This window comes from Melitaea cinxia, chromosome 7 (assembly GCF_905220565.1).
Source record: "Melitaea cinxia chromosome 7, ilMelCinx1.1, whole genome shotgun sequence".
Lineage (NCBI taxonomy): Eukaryota > Metazoa > Arthropoda > Insecta > Lepidoptera > Nymphalidae > Melitaea > Melitaea cinxia.
In genome coordinates this window covers 10,033,933-10,060,011 of record NC_059400.1, presented here as the reverse complement: position 1 = coordinate 10,060,011, position 26,079 = coordinate 10,033,933, and the positions used below count along the sequence as shown (strand labels likewise).

The 26,079-nt window shown below is 34.6% G+C and overlaps 2 protein-coding genes across 2 annotated transcripts in view; one reads left to right on the top strand and one right to left on the bottom strand.

Moving 5' to 3' along the window:
- Window positions 1-3,497: 3,497 nt before the first annotated feature.
- On the top strand, window positions 3,498-19,671 carry LOC123655339 (probable phosphoserine aminotransferase). Its single transcript, XM_045591150.1, has 8 exons — window positions 3,498-3,621; window positions 3,703-3,833; window positions 9,324-9,439; window positions 10,302-10,463; window positions 15,772-15,866; window positions 17,731-17,900; window positions 18,310-18,570; window positions 19,415-19,671. The coding sequence occupies exons 1-8, from the start codon at window positions 3,571-3,573 to the stop codon at window positions 19,518-19,520; spliced, it is 1,092 nt and encodes a 363-aa protein (XP_045447106.1). The 5' UTR covers window positions 3,498-3,570; the 3' UTR covers window positions 19,521-19,671.
- A 3,163-nt stretch (window positions 19,672-22,834) lies between these two features.
- The window catches only part of LOC123655337 (sushi, von Willebrand factor type A, EGF and pentraxin domain-containing protein 1), a 44,089-nt gene continuing 40,844 nt past the window's right edge, over window positions 22,835-26,079 (bottom strand). Inside the window, exons 33-35 of the mRNA XM_045591149.1 lie at window positions 24,724-24,922; window positions 24,236-24,561; window positions 22,835-23,827 (exon numbers count right to left, since the gene is read on the bottom strand). Coding sequence (XP_045447105.1) covers window positions 23,796-23,827; window positions 24,236-24,561; window positions 24,724-24,922 — 557 coding nt within the window. The 3' untranslated portion in view covers window positions 22,835-23,795. The remainder of the gene's footprint in view (window positions 23,828-24,235; window positions 24,562-24,723; window positions 24,923-26,079) is intronic.

Genomic DNA, 26,079 nt, shown 5'->3' with positions numbered 1-26,079 from the left:
ATAGCTATATAATATTTTCATACAAGAACATATCAACAATTTTTCGTTTTCGACGTTGACATCAAAATTTTATGAGCAACTGTTGTTGCAATAAAGAAATTAAAATTAATTCTACCTTGAGAACTAAAAGCAACAATCATTATCAAACGTCGAAGTCTTTACGAGTTCTTTAATTAAAGGTGTAGAGACCCGCAAAGATAAAACTCTGAACTAGAAATAAGTTAGAGAATTTACCGCGTTCATAAGTGGTGATAGTCACACATACAATACATACTCAACACATCATACAATACATACTCTATACATATACAAAAATAAATCGCCGAAGTGTGTGTACCTACGCTCATAACCTCCGAACGACTGCATCAAACTGTTATTGTGAGGAAGAAGGTTTGTATGACCAAAAAAAAAAAAAAAACTGTATATTCACAAAAAAAGAATATGGTACAAAGTTTACTGGATCAGCTAGTATAAAATACATAGTCTGGCCATATACACTGTTCCAATTAAAAAAAAATACATTTGGCGGCATCTATCTCGCGACATAAAACTAGAGAAAATTGACGTATCCTACATCGCGATATCAAAGTTATCAGAGCGATATAATATATGTACAAGAACCCGATAACAACTGCCGGGGCAGTAGCCCACTAGATACACAACACCCTTCTGGTCGGAGGATCCTCACTTATGGTGGGTGAAAATTATTTATTTATTTATTTACAGAAAAAAAAGATACAATTTATGTGATAATCAGTGCAGCAAAAACAATTAATAGTTTTACAGTGCACTGTTTTTCTAAAGTAATAAAACTAAAGTACACGATATTATATACTAATATAAAATATGACATTAAGCTATATAAATAATAGATTATACTTACATGTGAATATAATTGGAAAGAAAAAAAAATATATCAAGTGGTTAAAGAATAATAATAATTATAATAAAACTAATAAATGCGGCCATTTCATTCTCTCACTATATGTTGGTATAAAAAGAATTTTTTAAATATGTTTTTATAGTTGTTTTTCTGAATTTTTTCTTTTAAATCTGATGGCAGATTATTTAATTATATACTTTATTGCACTAAAAATAATGTACAGAAAAATTATACATAAAGTTGATTGCAAAGGTGGACTAGATTATTTATTACGAAAGGAATAATATATTTAAGCGTACGTTTTCCATAAAAATTACTATGTCTAGGTATTTTTAATGTGTGATTTGTAATATTTCTTGTTAGTTTATTGTGACTCATTTTTATTTGAATGTTTGAATTAAAATATTGTTCTTTTAATAATATATATTTTATTTTAGTATGTATTACATTATTATTGTATGCATTACTTTGCAGTAGTTAAATAATTTCAAGGAGTTGTTTTTGTATTTTTTTTTAATGTATATGGGCACAATTGTTTTTAAGATTCGTAATTGGAGATGATAGATTCTATCGAGATGTGATTTAAATGAAAGACCGTAGGTGCTTAGTCCATAAGATATAATAGATTCACCTAAAGATTTATAAAACAATAGTATGGTGAATGGAATTTTGTTCCTAATTATGGTTAATTTGGCTAAAAGGGCACGTAATTTGTCGCAAACATTGTTTACATGAAGGAACATGTAAACAATGTTTGCGTCTATAGTAATACCAAGGTAACGCTGAGTTTTAACAAAGTCAATGGTATTAGAGTTACAGGTACCATGTTATGAGGTATATGAATTATGAAAACATTGAGTCTATGTGCAGTGATTTGTATGTCTCCAGATAATCTATTTTGCGTTGAGCTTATATAGATGGCTTTTGTTTTTTCTCTATTTAATACTAGTATTAAATAGAGAAAAAAGTCTATAGTGGCCTAGGCCAATCTATGGCTAAAATCATATTCAAGTTTTTTTATTGCTTGTTTTATATCATGATGGGCCGACAAAAGACATGTATCATCCGCATATTGATACATTTCACAGGTTTTTACAACGTTTTTAAGATCGTTAACATATGTGAGGTAATGAAGGGGTACTAAAACTGAACCCTGTGCAGTTCCTTCTGTTACTTGTATTTCGTCACTGAGAGTGTCAGTAATTTTAACGCGATATGTTCTATTTGAAAGATAATTATTACACCAATTTAGAAGTGGGCCCCTGATTCCGTTATTTTCTAATTTTTCAAGAAGAATGTTATGTTGTAGAGTATCAAATGCTTTGCATAAAATCTATAAATATTACTAAAATGTGCTTTCTATCGTTCAAGTGTTTATTTACAGAATTTGAAAATATTGATAAAAGTTGTGTAGTACTTTTTTTTGGCTGAAAACCGAATTGATTACTATATAATATGTTATTTTTATTATAAAAATATTTTTATCAAGTAACAGTACTTGACATGTACTTAATATATTTTTAACGTTATTATTAAAATACTTTGCGAAAATATTAGAGATATAGGAACTTCACATCCTGATCCTCACACTACCCAAAGTGGTAAGGGAAAGAATTCGAAGAAATTCTGTGCGAAAGCAAAACATTGCCCACCAGACACAACACCCGCCTGGTCGGAGGATCCTCGCTTTTTGATGGTGGGTGAGGAACTTTACACCCCGTTCCTCACATTCCCCAAAGAACTAAGGGAAAGAATTTGAGAAAATTCTGTCCGAAAGCAAAAGATTTTATCTCGGGAAATGAAGATAGCACCTAGAACCATCACAAATCATCTCACAAAAATTGATAAAAATTGTTTTAGTAGTTTCGGAATTACATACATTAAATTTTTTTATTGTTAACCCACTCCCGCAATCCTTATTGGGGATGAGTTATCATGAAATCCGCATATTGATGAGTTCTACATCGCATATAGAAGATTCCTACCAAATTTGGAGTCGATAGGAGCTATAGTATAAAAACGGGAATTTTCCATTGTTAACGCCCCCGCAACTTCCTCTTGTGGGTGGAATTTCTTAAAATCCGTTCTTAGCTAACCTCTACTCGGCAAAAAGAATATTCTTACCAAATTTCAAACCTCTACGCCTTATGGTTCCAGAGTTCTCGTGATGAGTCAATATATATGGAAATCTTTGTATATATAGATTATCGCAAAGGTTAGCTATTCTTTTTAAACATCAATGACTTCGAAATGTATTTGTGAGCTAAATTCAAAATTGTTTCGTAACAATTATTTCATTAAAAATTGTCTATTCATGATAGTGCAATCGTTTGTGTACTTAAAATGAAAAGTTTTAATAAAAAAAAAATCTCTAAATTCATTAAATAAAACTAAGGTAGCTGATACTTTTCTGTTTTCACACGTAATCACAAAAACAGTACCCTATTAGTTTTAAATCAAATGAAATGATAATGGATAATTATAACATTTTATATTTTGCTGATGAAATGACGTATTATTGAAATGTAATAAGTGCGATAGGTATGTACGATATCATTAATTGGTCGAAACGTCTTTATATAGCAAAATATCTTACTGCGCCAGACCATTCAAGCGAACACCAGTTGTTTGTGATAACTTGTGCAGTGAACTTGTGTCGTTTATTTTACAATCATTATTTTAAAGTCATGCCTAAAATCCTTAACTTTGGTGCTGGACCGGCTAAACTACCAGAAGAAGTAAGTTGATATCATTGTAATACAGTTATTGGTATAACTTTAGATTGAAATTCAAGGTCTTATAATGTCAATGACTTTTAGGTGTACGACATATTAAAAAATGAATTAAATGACTTCGATGGAACGGGAATTAGCTTATTGGAGACAAGTCACCGTTCTGGAACATATTTGAAGCTGAATAAAGATGTTCAAAGTGTCGTGAGAAGATTATTGTAAGTAAATCAAATTTTTGTATTAATTAATTCGTAAGTTAAGATAAAATGTTTGGTGCTCGTAAACGTAATACAAAAACACGTTTAAAGTTTGAAATAGGTACTGCATACTGATCTTGACTTCAGCAACTAGTTTCACGTATTAAGTACTGGTTTGTTTATATAATTTTTTTTAATTGTTTTTATATAACTTATTTAATTTAACCTAAGTTATTCTAAATGTGTAACACATTGTAATAAATGAACCAGTAGATTTTTTTTAATACTCTTAAGAAAAAATGAGAAATGCCAGGGGTCAAGACATTCCTGACACAGGTAAAAAACACTTCAAGTTCCCGGGGTGACAATCAGCCATACGTTTTTTGTAATTTATATATGCTTATTTAACTATATTTGTAAATTGGAAAACTGAGAAATTATATCAAATATACATTTTAATTATCTATTAAAATTACAATTATCGTGGCGGACAGATGGATAGCCGCTATATTGATGTTGTGGTTTGGGATTGGTTAATCACATAAAATCCAGTTGATACTTGTTAATTAGTCAAATTTTTTTAAAAGATTTTTTTTGAAAAGATATTTATTAAATTTAAAATTCTATATTTGATTTATTATTATTTAATGAAGTAGATAGCTAGCAAACGTCGTAGTTTCTTTTGACTAAATCTAAATTAAAAACAAAAAATATAAATAGTTAAAAATAAAGTTTGTCAAGAATTTAATTTATTTAAATAATAAAGGACGAGAGCACCTTTTTTGTAGGCCTGTGTAACGAATGCGATGAAGATTTTATACCTGATTGATTTTTGCTGTCCCGTCGAACGTAGGTACTTGCAAAACACCTATTTTTTTAACCGACTTCCAAAAAAGGAGGAGGTGCTCAATTCGACTGTATTTTTTTTATGTATGTTACATCAGAACTTTTGACCGGGTAGACCGATTTCGACAAATTTTGTTTTAATCGAAAGGTGGTGTGTGTCAATTGGTCCCATTTAAATTTATTTGAGATCTAACAACTACTTAACTTGACGCTTTTTTCGTCGACCTACGTTGTATTATACCGCATAACTTTCCACTGGATGTACCGATTTTGATAATTCTTTTTTTGTTAGAAAGGGAATATCCCTAGTTTGGTACCGTGAAGGAAACCAGGATCTGATGATGGGATTCCAGAGAAATCGAGGGAAACTCTCGAAAATCCGTAATAACTTTTTACTGGGTGTACCGATTTTGATAATTTTTAATTTAATCGAAAGCTGATGTTTATCCGGTGGTCACATATAAATTTTATCGAGATCTGATAACTACTTTTTGAGTAATCTTTGATAACGCGTAGTTACTTGACTATTTTTTCGTCGATCTACGTTATATTACTTGTCGATGTAATTGAAGTCGGTTTTTTTTTCATTTGTCTGTAAACACAAATATTATAAAACAGATATTTTCTTGAATATATCTGTTTTTTATTTTATTTTTTTATTTTATCAAATAACATTCATTTAATCTTAAAACATAACCAACCAAAGCATAAGATCGTCTCTTTTGCATTCACGCGCTCTGGCCGCACGCTGCACGCAATCTTCTTTACTTTTCGTCACTTTATTCAGCTGTCCAATACCCCAAAGTCAATGAAATCGTACCTCGTTAACTAAACGAAAATAGGCCGAATTCCGAAACACTACTTATTTCGATTTTAAATATTATAATTATTCATATAACAAATATTAAAGACAGAATATTTGATTTTAATTATTATTTTGTAAGCTCAAGTTTTGAAGAGAACGAGTTTAAGTTTTAATTTACTTTAAAATAATTTTGTATTTTCTTTAGCGATAGTATATATATATTTTTTGTTCTATGATTTCATCAGTCTTATGTACCTATGTTAGTTTCTTTAAGAAGCTTTGAATGAAGAAATTATTCGATTAGAAACTATCATTTTTTAAATTAATTTATATAACAGTAGAGTATATATTTTAAGTGGTTTTCGTGGGTCGCTCGAATCGGCCCCATATCCAATTTAAAGTGTATACAAGTGTGGCACTTGACTTTCTAACATTCGATTTTATTTTATTTTATTTCTTATGACTAAGTTTAATGTGTTTCACATGTTTTGTTTGTTTTTGTTTACTCAACTCTATTTTAGATTTGACGTCGATTTTAATAAGTGTCATTTTTCGATTTGACGTAGAGCTAACTTTTTTATTAAGTGTCAATTTAATATGCAAAGACCACATTTACTAGAAACATTTTTACCTGTTTGTCGGCAATTTACTATTATTTTTAAGCAAATATACTCAAATGATTCATAAATACAACTGTGTATTCAAAAATGCTTATAACATAATTGTTATCACAAAGAAATAGTCAATATTTACGAGACAAAAATATATCGATAGTGCAAATACGGCTCCGCCCATCCCTCAAAAACAGCCTTGCGAACAGCCGTGCGCTCACGCAGCCGAGAGATCGTCGGCGAGATAACAGAGCTTAGAGAATACGAAAAATAACGCCTTGAACTCAGCGAACGATGCGACGGCTGTGACATCCGTGATCACAGCGACGAGTACAGCCACAACACGTCGCTTAGAGAATTGTGATATATTATACTGATTATACTCGTATCATATTTATTGCTTAAGACTTATAATGCGTTTTGAAATTATTATTTATAATTAAAAACAGAATTCAATCAACTATGTAACCACTTGGTACATGCAATTTATTCATAAATAATAGGTATCTGGTCACTACCAATTAGTTTAAGAGCCATTTCACAAAAATCGGTAACAATCCGCGAAATTGTAATATTTTGACGTCGTTAATCTCAGTGTTGGATGCAATAATGTAATTTATATTCTTGAAATATAATAGAGCAACCTTTGTTGTAGTCCATAGTCAGATCAGAATTTTGATTTATATTATGTGTATAAAATTATTAACCTTTTCATCAGCCTCCTCCCTGGGTAAACGGTCGCAATGTATACTTTGAAGTCCTACTTTTCAATAACCTCTACGTTGAAACCATTTTAAAAATATATCATAATATGTGGAATATAATCTTGTTGTCCACTATCATAGATTTTTATTCCATTTGTATCTCTATTAAACGATAAAAAAAATTTAAAGTTACGAATATTTTCCAAATAAGTACAATTTTAAAAGCGATATTTCTCTTAGAAAACTAAGAAATTTTAACGAACTATCTTCATCAAAGTAAACTTACATCATTAAGGAATACAAAAAAAAAATAATTAAAAGATGTAATTATTTTTAATGCATTTTATATTAAATAATAAAAAGATAGTATATATTGCCACGCATCAAGCCCGGTAAATCAGTCGAGCGCTAGCGCTCTTAGAGGTAAGGTCCACGCCAAATTCTGCGCAGCCGTCTCTTTCGCTCACACGCGCCAAGCGCCTGTTGCTATAGCGGATAAAACGCATTTGATACTTTCATAATAAAATATAAATAAAATAAACATATTACGAAAATGACTGTAAAATATTATTTTACAGTCATTTTCGTAATATGTATGATGATAATTAATGATGATTAATTCGTAATATGTATGATGATAATTGATGATTAATGATAATTTCTGTAAACAAATGTATAATTTAATTTTCTTTTCTCACACTATCAATAAAAATAGGCATTTCAATCTGTTTGTCTTGTTATTTGTTAATTAATATGTTTGTCGGTGTCGATGTCATTAAATGCTTTTTTATTCATATCGTAAATATTAGATTCATTCGTAAACTGAAAAAACTAAATCAATTTAAAAAAATTGTTTCATAAAATTGATTTTTTTAATTTTATTTTAAATTTATTGACTGTTGTTATATAACATACTTGAAATTTTTAACAAATTAATTATGTAAAAAACATTTTATACCATATTTATAATTTTTATTATACATCAGAAAATGATCACGATGGTCTTTTGGTTGTCACACTATACGTACTAGCACAAAGATCGCGCGGCTCGTACGACTCGCGCGATGCGACCAAATTTACCTAAACTTGCAGAGCGTAAAATTGTGAAATGGCTCTTAACAATCGTTCAGGCAGCTTCATCCCATCTATCGGGTAGTAAGGTGGGGTACAGTGTTACACGGGGTACAATGTTACAATGCACATATCTCCGTCCCTGTCCTTTACTTTTATGATGCTGGTATAGACGTTTATCAAGCTCACAAGCAGCCATCTTTAAACAATTGTCATCGCGGCAGTTTGTACCGTATTTAAAAAATAATAAACAAAAAAGGTTTTTATGTGATAAAACGATGAAAAAATAATTTCAAAGTTTTTAATTTCTTTCCGGAGGTATTGTATTTAGGTAAGTGATAGTAATTTTCTTTTATTTAATGTATATTTAGCTAAAAATTACTTGTAAGTAGTTTGTTGTAAACATAACCTAAAATACGCTACGAATTTTTTTATTTGGTTTACCTCTCTGGGGCACTGTGTTACGGGCACTGTGTGACACTGTAACAATTAACATTTTTATACTATTTCAAGGTATTAAAAGAAAATAGTGCGAAATCGTAAGAGGAAGACGGATTACGGTCTTCATAGTGAAAAAGATAGGGCAGAAGCGATTATGATGGTTGAAAGTGGCCTGAGTCTTCGAAAGTGGCGTGAGTCTTCGAAAGTGGCGTGAGTCTTCGAAAAGCAGCAAATGCAAAGCATGTCAGACAGATGTCTATAAGTTCCCAAAGGATATTTTAAAGAAATTTAATATTTGTTAGAACCATTTCTTTTATTGTTAGTTTTTCTATTACTTTTTTAAATGTTGTAACATTGAGCCCCTGACCCTGTAACAGACTACCACAGATACGGGGCTAAGTGTTACAATCGACTGATTTAATTAATGTGCAATTTAAATTAAGTAGTTGCTAATAATGTTAATGTTTGAGTTATTTTAATTAAAGAGAGATTGTTAAAGTTTATTTCCTTGCCAAAAATATGCTGATTAATACAATATTTTTGACACTATATTCTAGTTTATTTTTTTTGTAACACTGTACCCCACCTTACCTTACTTAATATTGGGGTACTAGTAACTCCTGTACTAGTCAATTTTCACGTAACAAGCTTCGAAAATTGTTTACATTTTCATATTTAATAGATTTTATTTTAGATTATTTTTGACGTGGTAACGTCTTATAAATCGATGAACACCGGCTGCACGGTGCACGCACGAAAAAGTGTCACGTTCCGCCTGTGCGTGTAAGCGAGACCGCGTAGCAAGCGATAGGAGACGATTGGCCCAAGCTTTGGCTTCTCTCTCTTCTCGCGTGACATCAGCTAGCAGCTCGAAATAATTCAGTGATAATAATTCAATTCAATTTATAAAAGTATGCAATTTTTTTTTACTGTTTCTTTATGACGTTATCGCGTAAAACTATCGCCCGCAAACCGACTTTACAGACAACCAGTTTTTTTATTATTGTTATTATTCAATAATGTTTTATTTCAGAAATGTCCCAGACAATTATAAAATTCTTTTCTTATCGGGCGGTGGTCAAGGTCAATTTGCAGCAGTGCCGTTAAACTTGATATCTAGAACTGGGTCGGCGGACTATGTAGTGACAGGTAATTATTATTAATACTAAGCTATGCCGGAATATCTTTTCTTTAGTCGGAATCTTGTACGGTAAGTGGACCACCGGTAAGCCAAAGATCACATTATTATTTGGACTTATTAAATAAGGTTGATCTATTGAGAGACTATCTAAAAATATACGTAAAAATATAGGTTTCTGATCCAATAATAATCTTCAAAGCGGCTAAAAATATAAAAAGTTAATGTTGTTGAAGATTTTTTTTAATATTTTTAGGCATTAAATATATGAAAAGAGTAGTTGAATATTTCCGAAAGCTGTTCATTACAACAAAAACGGAAGTACATGTCACAATCCAGCTAGCTACGAGTACTAGTACTAAGTACTGTACTGTAATAATAAGTATATTTCTATATCTAGGAAATGTATGATACATCTTATAACATTTATTTTAGATATATTAATTACCTATGTCTAATGTAAAATGAAGTGTGATTCAATGATGATAATTTATTGCAGTTTGTAATATTAATGATTTATATTATGTAGGTCATTGAATTTAAAATTATTTAAACATATAAAAACAAGGCAAACTATTAGAACTCGTAATAAAGAACATAAATAATAATGTATATTTTCAATATTGTTACCGGCTGAGAAGGAAAAGTTTTTGATTTACTTCTCTATCTCGTCATTTAACTTGAAGTTGCCTTATTTATATTAAAATAGTAGTCTAGTAATAAGTATAATTTTTTTTTTGTATATTTCGCATGTTTTCCTTATACTCGTATATAACGTGAGAACTATAATAACTGTAATTATACACGAAATGAAACACTTCAATATTTCTTATAGCTTTTAAAACACATAATTCATTAAAATACTATTTTAAGGTGCGTGGTCTGCAAAAGCAGCAAAGGAAGCAAAGAAATACGGAAAAGTTAACTTAGTATTGCCACCTACAGACCGTTATGAAGGCATACCTGACCAATCTACATGGAAACTCGACCCTAACGCCTCATACGTACACATTTGTACAAATGAGACTATTCACGGTAAGTATAGATGTGGTCGTTAAGAAGATAATAAATAGAATCAATGTAAAAGATAAAGGCTATTTCAGAAACCTGTTGTTAAATAGTTGTTTTCGCTGCCCACTCCGCTATAATATTCTATTTGCGATTGAAAAATCGGCCCAGCCGTTTCAGAGATTAGCTGTAACAAACAGACAGACAGACAAAAATTGTAGTTTATTTATTTTGTATAGGTATCTTTTTTTTTTTTTTTTTTTTGATATCGCAGGGTAACCCATTTACGGGTGAAATCCAGGATGCCCGGGTAGGCATTCCTAGACCGTATGTCGGCTTAGCACTTGGGGGTGCACTACCGACCAAAACCCCTGCGGGAGCCTTCAGCCGCTTTAATTGGAGGGTCCCGGAACTGCAGGCAACAGGATCCCTCCAGCGACAGGCTGGCCTCGGCGAAAAGACCAGACTTCTCCTCCATGGGACTGTCCGGCTCACCTCTGAACAATCCCGACGACGCCATGTCTAGCAGGACCGGGTTCCCATCCCGGCCCGACATGGGCACAGGGGCGTTACTGGAGACGCATTAAGTAGCGCCTCCTACGCACCCCCGTTCGTCGCCTGCGGACGGAGGCCTCGTCGGCGGCCCCCTCTCTCATCCGCTCGTCGTTCTCCTTCTGGGACATTACTGTCTCGCAGAAGGAGACCATCGCCTTCCAGGACTCGTCGTCACCGAGCATCGCGGTGATAACGCTCGGCAGTGACAAGTCCCCTCCGAGGACTGTCGTCAGATCGCGACGTAGCGCCGCCCATCTCGGGCACACCTCGAGGGTGTGCTGGGCAGAGTCCACCGCCGCGCCACAATCGTGACATTCAGTCGTCGGCTCCCTTTGGGCCGTTCGACACAAGTATTCACCAAAGCAGCCGTGCCCGGTGAGAACCTGCGTCAGACGGAAGGTGAGGGGTTTGCGCTTACGGCGCATCCACCGCTCAAGGACCGGGCGCAAGGCAGCCGTTACGCGTGTGCCATACGGCTGCTCCACCAGGTCCTCCCCCCACCTCCGCATTAATGCTTCTTGCCCCATCCGGCGCACCCGTAGGATCCCATCCAACGTGAGGTTCTCACCGAGAGCCCTCCTACCCGAGACGTATGAGTAGGTCTCGGCAAGGACCTCCGCCACGAGCTCCCACGGGGGGTCGCCAGCTAGAGCAGTAGCTGCAGCCCACGATACCGTACGATACCCCCGAATCACCCTCACCGCGATGATCTTCTACGCCGACCGCAGTGCGGCCTTATTCTTCGCAGTGAGGCGATCCGCCCAAACCGGGGCACCGTACGTCGCCATACTCCGGCAGACTCCGGAATATAGCTGCCTGCAGGCGGCGCTGGGTCCTCCGAGGTTCGGGAGGAGTCTACCCAGTGCACTCGCCACCTTCACGACCTTCGGTCCCACCATAGCGAAGTGTGGACTGAAGGTCCACCCTCCGTCAAGGATGAGCCCCAAATATTTCATTTCGGAGCTCATCCGGACCCTCCCCTCTCCGATCTGCAGGGTAGCCCCCGGTGGGGGTCCCTTGCGTCCGGTCCCGCGAAAGAGGAGGGCTTCGGTCTTTTCAATTCTGACACGAAGCCCCAAACTCTTTATGCGGCTGATCACGAGATCGAGTCCAGCCTCAGCCCACAGAGTCGCCGCCTCCTTATAGTCTCGTCCCCGGGAGTAAACGAGAGTGTCATCCGCGTAGCAAATGACACCCATCCCGGGGAGGAGACGGCCTCGCAGGACCCAGTCGTATCCGATGTCCCACAGGATCGGGCCCAGCACCGATCCCTGTGGGACACCGCAGCCGACCCGCCGCCACTCCACGGACCCCGACCGATTTTCGAGGCCTACTTTGCGATCGGAGAGGTACGCCTCCAGCAGCCTCCCTAGATACGGGGGTACTCCGAAGAATTTGAGTGCCTCCCGAATCACTGCATGCGGGAGGCTGTTGAAGGCGTTCGCGATGTCCAACGACACCACGAGCACCACCTCCCTCTTGTGTTCCGCTTCACCCGTCACCGCCCGTAGGCGTTTGAGGGCGTCGATGGTCGACCGGCGCGCTCGAAACCCGAATTGGGATTCCGAGAGTCCGGGTCCCGAGCCTTCCTCCAGGTGCTGAACGAGCCGGGAAGCCACTATTCTCTCCAAGAGTTTCCCAGCTTCGTTCAGCAACACCACCGGTCGCACCGACGAAGCCGAGTCCGGGGTCCGCCCTGCCTTAGGAAGTAGGCAAAGCCGACCCTCCTTCCAGACCCCCGGGAACTGGCCAGACCGCAGGCAGCGGTCAAACAGTTCCCGGAGGCTATCGCCGAGGTGCCCGAGAGCGATCCCAAGTACTCTCCCGTGCACCCCGTCTAGACCCGGCGCCCTCTTCTTACTCTGAAGGCGGGACAGAGCTGCCTCCATTTCAGCCTCTGTAACGGGTGGCGGAACACTCTCCTCCTCGTCCGGCGTCTGCCGAGCCATCCTGGGGGGCATGAAACCCTCGGGTTCGTCGGGAAAGAGTTCCCCGACGATCCTTCCCAGTTGCTCCGGCTGGAGGGTTTCGCTGATGGGGGCCGACTGGGCGCGGAGCTTGTTCCGCGCCCAATTATACGGTCGGCCCCAGGGGTCTCTCTCTAGACCCCCAACTAACTCCAGCCAGGCCTCCTCCTTGGCTCGGCATATGGCCTGCTGCAGGATCTTCCTTTTCTCCACGTAGATCCTGCGCAGCCTGTCGTCCCTGTCCACGTCCTGGGGGCGTCTCCGCCTGCTCCGAGTATATTGCCTCCTGGCCCCGTTGCAGGCGGCCCGGAGACCGGCTATCTCAGCCGACCACCAGTAGAGCGCCCGCCGTTGGGGTAGACGCTTCGCGCGCGGCATGGCCGCTCTGCAGACAGCGGTAAATGTGTCGCAGAGCCGGTTAGCCGACTCATCCACCCCAAACTCCAGCAATGGCGGGAGACTCCAGCGGCCGACGATTGCGGCCTCTTGTATAGGTATCTACCGTGTATACATCCATATGCATTTAGTAAAAAGCGGTTATTTTAATATTACAAACAGACACTCTAATTTTATTTATTTGTATATATATATATATATATATATATATATATTTATTTATAAATTCTGCAGTCGTCATGTCATGTCGATCAAGAAGTTCATAATGATTGCATTCAAAATAGACTTACTATATATAATGCTGATTCAATTATGATGTAATGGTGTCATGATGATTTGTTGAGAGCTTCTGAGGGAAGTAAAAAAACTATAAAAAATGTACATATACATGAATTTCAGAAATTTGTAACATTATTCTAAAACCACACAGTTTTGTGTGATCCGCTAATTTCCTTCACTGTGTTCGTATCACAATGATTTCTGATCGATCGTGTTTTACAACGTGAATAGCTCTTTAACTTTAAAAATCTTCTAACACTGCGGTAAACAGCTTCGGGGAATAACATCACCCTTAACTTAATATAAGTGGGTAGTTGAAACTTTTTCTCTCCGGAATACATTGAAAGTGCTAATTAAGTTTGTTGGTGTATTTAAATTAAGATTAAATAATATTTTATTTATAGTTTACCTACGTATAAGTTTTTCTCTTATCTAAGTACAAGTAAAAAATTTCTGTTTGTTTTGTTGCCTCTATTTCCAAATCAATAGTATAAAAGAGGAAAAAATTAGATTTTTTTAATAGGAATTAGTATAGCCAACATCTTGAAATTCATGCGGCCAAAGCCGTGGCCGGAAAGCTATTAAGTTTATAAAATATTTTTTTATAACATTTTATAATTTTTGTAAATTGAATAATATAATAAAAATGTTCATCATTTATTAGATTATGTCTATCAGTTATCGACGTCGTGTGAGCGCGGTTTTACGATAATGTATAATTAAAATAAAATTTATCAAAAACAACAGTGTAAATATTGATAAAATATTTTGTTAGTCATTAAATAATAGAGATTTGAGTTTTTGTTGTTCTCTTTTGTTTTTTTGTTCGTAAATGTTATCCTTTACAGACAAAAAACAAACGCAGTCAAAAGCCAATGTAAAACAACGATACAAGAGATTAGAATAGACAATATTTCGAAATTAGAACTTAATTCTCTTAAAAATATTCCTGTAAAACATCTCTATATATCATCTATGCAGATGTTTTCTTATCATTAAAAATATATTATAAGTTATCACAAAAAAAAAACTGCGACAGTGAAAAACATCCATGACCCATTAGGATCTATGGAAATCCGTAATTTGCCCAATGTAAGCCCGCTTACACATAACCCCTCCTACAGGTAATTGAAATCAGGTTTTTACGCATGGTGAGGGCTTCACCGTGGTATGTACCTACGTAATGTCGACGTACATTGTGACTGTAGGATCGATTCTATCCTCCTCAAACGACTACGACTTTTGAAAAAGCACGACAAATTTTAACCTTCTTCTAGCAGAGATCTGTATCTACAGGGATATTAAAAACTTACAGACAAGACAGAGAATTTTTATGCATTTATAGACCGAACCCGATGATAGCATCAGCTGGGCTAGTGTTTTTTATGTAGGGATCACACTTACAGATATACATATACTATTTTCAATGGCTAAGACAAGGTACTGGCTGGCTTACGTCTGGGCATGTAGAGGTTTCTTTCGAGATAGTCCTATGTGGATTTTTAGGACGAACGTATTTCATGTTTTTATGGCTGGGTGGCAGTACCCGGGCCTTTGGTGGCGCTGTAAGGCCAATATGGTCAACACCAAAACATACTTCAAAGAAATGCAAGCATAGTAAGCTTTACTACCAGTGCCAAGCCAGAACGGATAGCTAGTTAAATATAATCAACATCAAAATTAAAACTTTATTCAAATAGGCTTTGAAAAGCACCTGCAAATCGTCATTTTACAAAATAATAGTTTTAAGTGAGTATTATTTTTGAAAATAATATATTGACTTGTGGTTTAGTGCAAAATTAGCAATATTTTGCATGAAATACAGCGTCACTAAGTCCAAACATCTTTATAATCTATGTAATTCTTTTACAAATTTAGAAATTGTGTAATATACACAATAATACGTTTCAATGAAAAAGATAACTTTCTTCATTTTCCAAGTAAAATATATATTTATTCGTACATATGGTTTCAATTTAAACAATCAGTCTGTCAAGTAACGTTGTTTGTTAGCTGTTCACACATCTCGATATGATTTATCTGAAGCAGATTGTGAATGTAAAAAAAATATCATGAAATAAAGTACACAATTATATATTCTGTCAACATATTAAACTAACTTGAAGTGTTATTTTCAGGTGTTGAATTCGATTTTATACCAGATACAAAAGGCGTACCTTTAGTTGCCGACATGTCTTCAAACTTTATGTCTAAGAAAATTGACGTGTCCAAGGTAAGGATTTTAATATTACTGTTTTTTGTTAATATTTCACTAAAAAAATATTTTTTTATATAACTAGGTCGGCAAACAAGCGTACGGCTCACCTGATGCCCATATGCCCATATATATAGGTGCCTGCAACACCAGAAATTACCAAACACACTACAATTAAAATTACACCAATTTACCCCAAGAGCTCAGGTCAACTTATTCGCCAAAAGGAACACAACACTGCTTAAAAGTAGTATTATTTACCTGACATTAAAAAATAAAGAGGCTCAAGAGTAAGCTCTTCCCGTACTTCTAATTTTGGGAGAATGAAGCACAGCGTCCTTTTAGGCAAACGATAACTTCTTTATTTTAAATTTAGAATGGTTTCCATTCTAAAAAAAATACCTATTATTGCTAATATTTAAGATTGAAAATTAAAATAAAAATAGCGTACAGAGCCATCTACCATAATTATAGTTGCTGTCATAAGAGTTTGATTAATTAGTAGTTATCGAAAAAAACAGACACTAACACTATACATAAAATAAAGCAAAGCCACCTTGAAGACGTGCAAATGTTTACTGTCAAATTTTTGAATTGAAGAATTTTTCAGCCTTCATGTTCAATAGACTTTTAAGTTAATAATTTCTTGACATAATTAATAATTGTGTTTGCACGCAAACGAAAAAAAAAACCGACTTCAATTACATCGACAAGTAATACAACGTAGATCGACGAAAAAATGGTCAAGCAACTACGCGTTATTAAAGATTACTCAAAAAGTAGTTATCAGATCTCGATAAAATTTATATGTGACCACATGATAAACATCAGCTTTCGATTAAATTAAAAATTATCAAAATCGGTACACCCAGTAAAAAGTTATTACGGATTTTCGAGAGTTTCCCTCGATTCCTCTGGGATCCCATCTTCAGATCCTAGTTTCCTTATCACAGTACTAAACTAGGGATATCCCCTTTCCAACAAAAAATGAATTATCAAAATCGGTACATCCAGTAGAAAGTTACGCGGTATAATACAACGTAGGTCGACGAAAAAAGCGTCAAGTAAAAACACATTATTAGATATAACTCGAAAAGTAGTTGTTAGATCTCAAATAAATTTAAATGGGACCAATTGGCACACACCACCTTTCAATTAAAACAAAATTTGTCGAAATCGGTCCACACGGGCAAAAGTTCTGATGTAACATACATAAAAAAAAAAAAAAAAAAAAAAATACAGTCGAATTGAGAACCTCCTCCTTTTTTGGAAGTCGGTTAAAAAACGGCTTATTTTGTTAAGTACTTCTCTCCTTATTTTGCTTTCGCCTGTACATTCAAAACGTTGACGTCCAACATAATATTTTTTTAATTCATTCTTTTTACTACGACTATATTAATATTAAAAAAAAATACTTCAATTGATATATAGAATTTATAGTTTTATGCGTATTCTGTATAAAAGTGTGTATTTTATAGCATATTAATGCATTTTTATAAAAATACTAGCTGTACCCTGCGCGCGTTGCCACGCTTTTTTAATTTTTTTTGGTCTTACCAACTCAAAACGTTTGTGGGCTCATGCACAACACTTTGCTGAAGACCATGACATGATCAAATGCATAGTTGAAGATTATATAGAGGACATAGAGACAAACATTCACTTATATATATAGATAGAGGTTTAAGTATAAGCGCTTGCTATTTTTTATTTTGCGAGAGTAAATCCCAGTCTCCTTGGAGGCCTACAATAAATTCTTGCCATCAAAAAATAGAAGTTTATATTTTTTGAAATAATGTTGTTTAGTAAAACGTCTAAATCTTTCTCTACTTATTTGAGATGTTAAAACATCACTGATAAATACATTTATACATACATTTAGTTCGGAGTTATCTACGGCGGGGCCCAAAAGAACATCGGAACTGCTGGAGTTGCTCTTGTTATCGTTAGAGAAGACCTCCTTAACCAAGCACTTCCGATTTGTCCTTCAATTCTTGATTGGACTGTTACCGCTAAAGCTGATTCTATACTCAATACACCACCTATGTTTGCGTATGTATTTATTTATTTTATTATTACTTTTATATTATTAGAAAAAAAAAATATTGCGAAGCAGCATGTAATGCAATCGTTGGCTTTATACCGGCAATTTCCAGAGAACTGTTTTCAAATATGTATGTATATTTTAGGAAATACAAATTGATATGATTATTATTAACGTGAACAAAGGTTAATTTTAATAATCTAATATAGGTATATCTAATCCCAGAAATTTAAAGTACAGCAAAAGAATCTTGAAGCCTATTAAAATATATGTAGTATTGAAAGTTTGAAACAGTAAGAAACATTTTAAATTTTAAACGTGACTACCATAAAATACATCATTTTCTTGATTTGGTATCATCTAGAGAGTTATAGTGTGTTGCTAACACCATGCATTACAGAAAAGACATAATTTCAGGATCCTAGTAATGGGAAGAGTTCTACAATGGATCGAAAGACAGGGTGGCTTAGACAAAATGGCCGAATTGGCAACCAAGAAATCTTCACTAATTTACGACGTAATAGAACAATCAAACGGATTTTACTATGCGCCAGTTGCAAAGAACGCTAGGAGTAGAATGAACATTCCGTTTAGAATTGGTAATGCTGATGAGGCTCTTGAGAAAGAGTTTTTGAAAGGCGCTGAAGCTTTAAATCTCATTCAGCTTAAAGGACACAGGTGAGAATTTCTTAGTAACATTGTTTTAATAATATTGTTTCTAAATATATTGAATACCTAGCTAACCTGGAGAGCATTATACCGCCATATCTTTATCGTCATTAAATTTAAAAATCTTGTCTTGACAATACCGAAGAAAAACAAATTCAACTTGGTACAGACATTCGGATGTTTTAAACGTACTTACATACATTTCGGCGAATTATTTTTATTTGTATAAAGATGTCAGATAAAAAAAAAAAAGAAAAAGCTGAGATATTTTCATGTCGATATCCTGTAACTCGTAAACATAATATCAATAACAAAAAACAAATCTTTTCAGAATTCAGATTTTTTTACTGATATACCGATTTTGATGATTCTTGTTTTAATCCAAAGCTGATGCTTGTATAGTATGTGTGTATTGGTCCTATAAAATTTGATTGAGATGTTTTGACTAATTTTTGAGTAATCTTTTATAACGTTTATTTATTTGACTCTTTTTTCGTCTGCCTACGTCTTATTACTTGTCGATGGAATTTAAGTTGTTTTTTTTTTTTTCGTTTGCTAATTAGTAACGTTTTCTTACTTATTAGAAGTTTCATATAAGTATTTTTATTTACGCAGAAATTATTAGTCTATATTTTATTTAGATATGTCTTATATCTGTACTATAACAATATTTTAAATTGAAATTGGAAAATTAAGCTTAATTTGTGAATATTGCTCTATAGGTAGGTATAATTATTATTAGACTAAAATAGTCATAGATATTTAATTTTTAAGGCACTGTATGACATCTGACATTGTATATATATGTCTGTGTATATAAGATTATGTTCTCAAAATATTTTCGTTATTATAGAGATGTTGGTGGAATACGTGCGTCGACGTACAATGCGGTCACCATTGAAGAAGTAGAAATCTTAGTCAAATACATGAAGGAGTTTTATAAGAAGCATGCTAAGTAAAAGAAATAGATATATGAAAAAATAATCTACATTAAATCCATATTATAATTATAAGTAAACATTATCAATTTTAGTTAAGTTGTTAAATCAGATGTTATATTTTTTCTTTTATACATATTTCATTAGATCAATAAATATGTAAGGTAATTTTCATATTGTTTTATTCAATTTCACGTCTAGCAGGACTTTAAAAAAACAAACAATAACACTAGAAATAACTTCCTGTGAGGAGGACACGACTTGAAGCCTGAGAGCAGTCAGTTGATATGGCCTAAAAAAATTGAAGTATGGTTTCTTCAATTTACATTTTTATGTTGGATCAATAAGTTATTAAATAATCTGTAATTGTTTTGCAAGTAACTAATAATAAAATTAAATATTAGCAATAATGACAGATTAGTGATAAAAGAAGATAAATTATACATAGGTATGTACCTACTAATTTATATTTTGCCACTATCTACTTTATGTTTGAAATACTTAAATCATAATGAATAATCAGTTTTTAAATTATCGGTGTTTTAAAATAAATATCAAAATATTTTTTATTTTATGATTGTACGATTAATTGCCCCTGTTTAAATATAAATGACTTCACATTGACTCTTAGAGAATTACGTCACACTAATTTCACGACTTTTTAGCTCTCCGCCGTCCTTGTCAAAGTTGTTTACATTTATAAGACCCCTCCACCTAGTGTGACATCACAAATATTCAATATCAAACATAAGCAAGTATGAAATTTTATGTACTTGTTGGGTACAACGAGTGTAAATTTTCGTGCAAATCTCCAATAAAACAATTACAACTTTAATTTTTAAAGCTAATCGTTAATAGGTATGAGGTACGATCGCTCTGGTGTAACCGACGGTCGCGGGTTCGATGCCCGCTCGGAGTGGATATTTGTATTTATATATTTATTTCCTGTCTGGTTGTTTGTCCTTGTGAGTCTCCCCACCGTGCCTCGAAGAGCACGTTAAGCTGTCAGTTCCAGTTGTTATCATGTACACTTGATAGTGATCGTTAATATATCTACCAATCAGCGTGGTGTATTAGGCTCTGATCCTTCTCACTAACTCTCTAGATATCTCTAGATATATTATAGACTGAAGCGAAGCGAGGTATGTGGTTTGTATTATACAATTAGATTATTATATTTTGAAATATAATGTCACAAAATGTGCCCATCGTCACATAATGTCACCTTCGTCGATCTCCTAAACTTTTTTTAGGCCACCCTTTCTATAAATTCATAAATTTCACATTCTTAGAAAATACGTATGCTCGGCATGCGCCGCCCTTAATAAAATGGCGCCCGGGTCATAGCCCTTTTGGCCCTAGGGTAAATACGCCCATGGTTAACGCGTATTAACCATAAATTAACCATATATTTAATAGCTTACTAAGGTACGGTAAGGTAAGGACTTTAAGATGTACTTGTCAGAGGAGGGTTACTTACAAAAAAAAAGTTTTTTAAGATTTATGGGAACAAAACAAGGTTAGGAAGTACTACTAGATCATAACAGGTTGATTAAAAATATTTTAATTTAAATTTTAGACCTATTAATTCATATCACTTTGGACAGTAAAGTTAACTAAAAATCTTGAGAAAAACCTGTACGTTTTGAAAGAGTCTGTTAAGTCAATTAGCAAAGGAAATTCCTGTCGGAATAAATCTTTTCCCTCACAGTTGAAGTGATTTTTGTTGAAAAGTAATATATTATATTTAAACGTTGTTAAAATACGGTACAAATAATATTGACCTTTATTATGAGACATCTGTGTGATATCAGCATAATAACATTATAAAAAAAACATACAGTTCATGATGCAATGATTTATGCGTGGATATGTAGGTATAGATAGGATATGAAGTCTTTATCAATATTATGGCACGACTCTACGATAAAATAATCTTGCTTAACGACAGCAGAATATAGTATTCTAACAACCGCTCTGGTGTACTGGTGCGAGTAGTCGCCTAAAACATTGAAGGTTGCGTGTTCGATTCCCGTGCGGGATGGATATTTGTATTTATACAAATATTGCTTTCCGGTTTGGATGTCTGCTTTTGTCGGCCATCCCAATGTGCCTCGGAGAGCACGTTTAGCCATCGGTCCCGATTGTTATCATATTGTGGATTAAGCTCGAATCCTTCTTATAGATGAAAAAAGATGCCCATGCCCAGCAGTGGGATGTTACAGGCTGAATGCAGTAACAATTATATTCTGGAAGCAGAAAGTTTCCCATTAATTTTGTAGAATTGTGTAACTTCTGAATGAATTAAAAGTAAATAAAATAATAATATACTGACGCTAGCAATATTTTTATAGAAACCAATTTTAAAAATTCTTTTATTTTTATTGTAAACTCCTGGTTAAGTAGCAAAGCTGTATCTGGACGCGTAAACTTGCAGTAGTTTTCAGTATAAATAAAATCTGTTATTTAGGTTTATAAATATCAACATATATTGCTGTGTAAATCGTTGTTTCCACGACTGAGAGAATCGCGGCGATATTATTGTATATATATATTATTGTGCCAAGTATTTCTATATACTCTCTATGAACGTGTCTCCACACGGCGATGTTATCGCGGCGATGTGACGAGTGGCATTGTGCGCGCGTAACGTCGTCGTATCGCCGCGGTATCGTCGCTACTGGTGGCGCTCTCAACAATAACTGTATTTTCACTAGCGTACTTACACAAGCACTACAAAACACTACATCCATAATGAAGAATTATTTTATTGACTGAGAAACTACTTTTTTCGCTCTCTTCGGGGATCTAACTGAAGATTCTAATTTAAATTGAAGTTAGTTTTTTTCAGTACAAAATTATAGTATCTACTTTCTCACCTTGAATGTTGATTGTTGTTTAAAACTGAATAGAGACGTTCAGTCAGGTTTCTTTATCTATTTTATCTCTTTCAACAAATAAAAGCAAACCGCATCGTCAAGGTCCGTTACGAGTCGTCGCGGACACGCTGTGATTCCGTCACGCGTCGTAACAATACAACACCATCTTCACTTCATTCCACTGCTGGACATAGGCTCTACAAGTTAGCGCCAAAAATGGCGTGAACTCCGGGCTGTGCATGTAAAAAATAACTCCCATTTCCTATTACAACAATATTGAAAACTAATTTCCATTTGTGATATAAAAATATTGCTATCAGTTTTATTATGATCATGGAGTATTTACGAAGAAATCAACTTTAAGAAACTCTTAGAATTTTTAATGGATGATTAATTAAGTTATTATAAGGTATTAGGATATTCTGAATATTTTTATTAAAATAAAACGGATTTTAATCTATATATAATGTTAATTTATTTCTTTGTAAAATATTATCGTTCAAGTAATCACTAATGTGGTAATAATTGTGATGGGGTACCTACAAACCACGCACGAAATCAATGAGTATTATAATAATTATTATAATTCAATGGTTATTTATATTATCGATTTCATTAAGTTTGTAAATTGAAAGAATTATTTTAAATAATAAACTTATTATGTTCCCGTATTATATAGCTTATCAAATTACATTCATTTTATATAAAACATTCTATACATTCTCTCTTAATATACACCCACACACTTTTTTACATAATGTATTGTTATAAAATACAGTCCGGTTTATAATACAACTTAAAATATCAACACAACATTTATGATTTGATCATTGCTCACGCAAAGTACATAGCTTACCTATAATAGAAATAATATTACAACTAAACACCGTTTTTGAGGTCTACTATAAATATACAAAAATATTATAAAGTATATTTACACTTCGTTGTAATAGCTATAATTGCATGAGATTGTCATCGTATTATTATTATAAAAGTCAAATAATAGACCTGTTTTTCGATATGGCTTTTGCCTAAAATATTTGAGCATTTCACATTCGTTGATCATAATATCAGAACATCAACACATTCACTGTTTCCAGTTAAATAATCAAATAGCCAAAAATATTGTCGTTTTAAGATTTTTGCTTCAGCACCTAAAGTGAATTATGATTACAAATATTAGGTTTGGTGGGGCCATAAAACAGTGAGTGTGTTAATACTTCAAAATAAAACTAATAATAAAGCTAGCAGAGTACAAAGTTACTATAAAATATCTCCCGGCAACATGACCGATAAAAATAAGTCATAAAAAAGTTCTAATTTTAATTGCATAACAAGACACCGAGAGTTGAAACTAACACGACATAGTATTGTATAGTTTGACCAGAATACGACAAAACGCAGTCCTTCGATATGTTTATTGACCCTCACTGTCGCTGTCACTCTTATCTGAAACGAGACAAACGTATTTATATTGCATCATTGCTATATCGTCATGCAAAGTGTTTTTAAGTGTTCGGAATAACATGTTAACAAAGTTTACGTATATATCTACTGTACAAATAGTAAATAGTGTAATGGTCAGTATATGTACTCCCCATTGCTGGGTTTTAATGCCTTCATCTACAAGAGAAAGTGAGAGTACGTCATTTTTAATATCTTTACAAAGTCAGTGCAATATATACAGTACACATATAATGAGACAATTTTTTTAAATTAAACTAAATAAGTCTATTTGTGTTTCATTTGAAAAACAAGAAAGGAATTATAAGAAAATAATTCTAAAAAGCAATGACACGTGTAATGCTGCGTAAATAAACGAAAGTGCGCACTAATCTAAGTGCTCCAAATACCAACCTTTCTTACCAGGATACGCATGTCTCTTTAATCTGTCGTACAGATCCTCTTTCGTTCCGTATATGCTAGCGTTCGATCGTGCTAAGCTATTCATTTTCCCATTCATGCCATTATGCAAACTCTCCTTCATGTATGTTTCGTTGTAGAAGTTAGGCATCTCCCAGCCGTCTTCTTCATCGTCATAATAATGTGCGTAAGTGGAGTGATGTGACGGCGCAATAGATTCCGCATACGGCGTGTGTGCTCCGTAGTAGAAGTTGACTTGAGATCCGTTTTGGTCTATAGCTGGTGTTAGTGTTTTCTTTGGTTCTCTCTTCTTTGTCGACCTATATTACAAATGAAATTTTAAATGTATTTGGGTGATTTATTTACAATAAAAATTACATGATTTAATTTATCTGCAATAGTTAAAAATTAAAAAACGGATATTTGCTTCTTTTTTTCTTGTAATTGCAGATAAACAATATTTTAATTCTCTAAAGACAAACCTTGCACAAATCATCCATACAAGAAGAACAAGGAATATGATGAAGATCACTCCGCCCGCAACACCACTAGCAATGTAGGCGAATTCGCTTTTGTCTCTGCAATGGCGACCAGTGAACGAGCCAGCGCAGCGACACGATGGTTCACCTCGGGCGTCCTTTACACATTCGCCACCGTTGTCACAGAAGTCTTGACAAACATCTGAAATAAATAAATTTTTGTAGCTTCGGCACATCACAGTAATAGGATGATACGACAGGTACCTAGTAGGTACCTAATAATAGTTAAAATTAACACGGCGGGTTGTCGTATCGCGTAATCGAGGTACAAGTCAAAGTACATAAAATTTATGCTGAATTTTGTGACAGTACGTGTATATAGTAGTTCATTATAACGTATATGTCTTCTTTGTCTTAATTAATACTAAAAAAATTAATACATAAAAATAAAAGAATACACAAATTTTACTGCATTAAAAAATTATACTCCTTTATTTATTTTTTAATTTTTGGCTGTATAGTATATTTCATTATACAACTGCCATTTTTTTAAAAAAGGACAGATTGTGAAAATTTTATTTTCAAAACTGCAATATAATAGTCACTCTTCTATTTTTCATTCATTCATTCAGATTAATGGCTTCCTGTTTTTATTTCCTATTTTTATTTCGACTTTAATGTTAATTGTTCCCTGATATGTAATTTTAATACGTTTTAAATTCTTCGTATACCTACAGCAAATATATTTTCATCATCATCTTCCTGCCCTTATCCCACTTATGTAGGGTCGGCACAACGTGTTTTCCTCTTCCATTCCTCTCTATTATTCGTCACTTCAGTGCTTACTCCTTTCTTTCTCATATCCTCACTCACACAATCCATCCATCGCTTTTTCGGTCTGCCGATCGCTCTTCGTCCTTCGACATTCATCCCTAACATTCTTTTACCGACATAGCGGTCATCCCTCCTCATTACATGCCCATACCACGCTAACCTATTGCTCCTCATTTTCTCTGTCACGGGTGCTACTTTCAAACTTCCCCTTATATACTCATTTCTAATCCGATCTTTCCTCGTTACTCCACACATCCATCTTAGCATTCTCATCTCGGCTGCGTGCACTCTTCTTTCATCCGTCACTTTTGTTGCCCAACATTCCGATCCATACATTACGACAGGTCTTATGATCGTTTTATAGATTTTCCCCTTAAGTTTAAGGGGCATTCGTGGATCACAAGCTGTACCAGAGACCTGTCGCCATTTCATCCATCCCGCATTTATTCTATTTTTCACGTCACGGTCTATGTTGCCGTCATTTTGTATTAATGACCCAAGGTAGCGGAAGTCGGAGCAGACTGG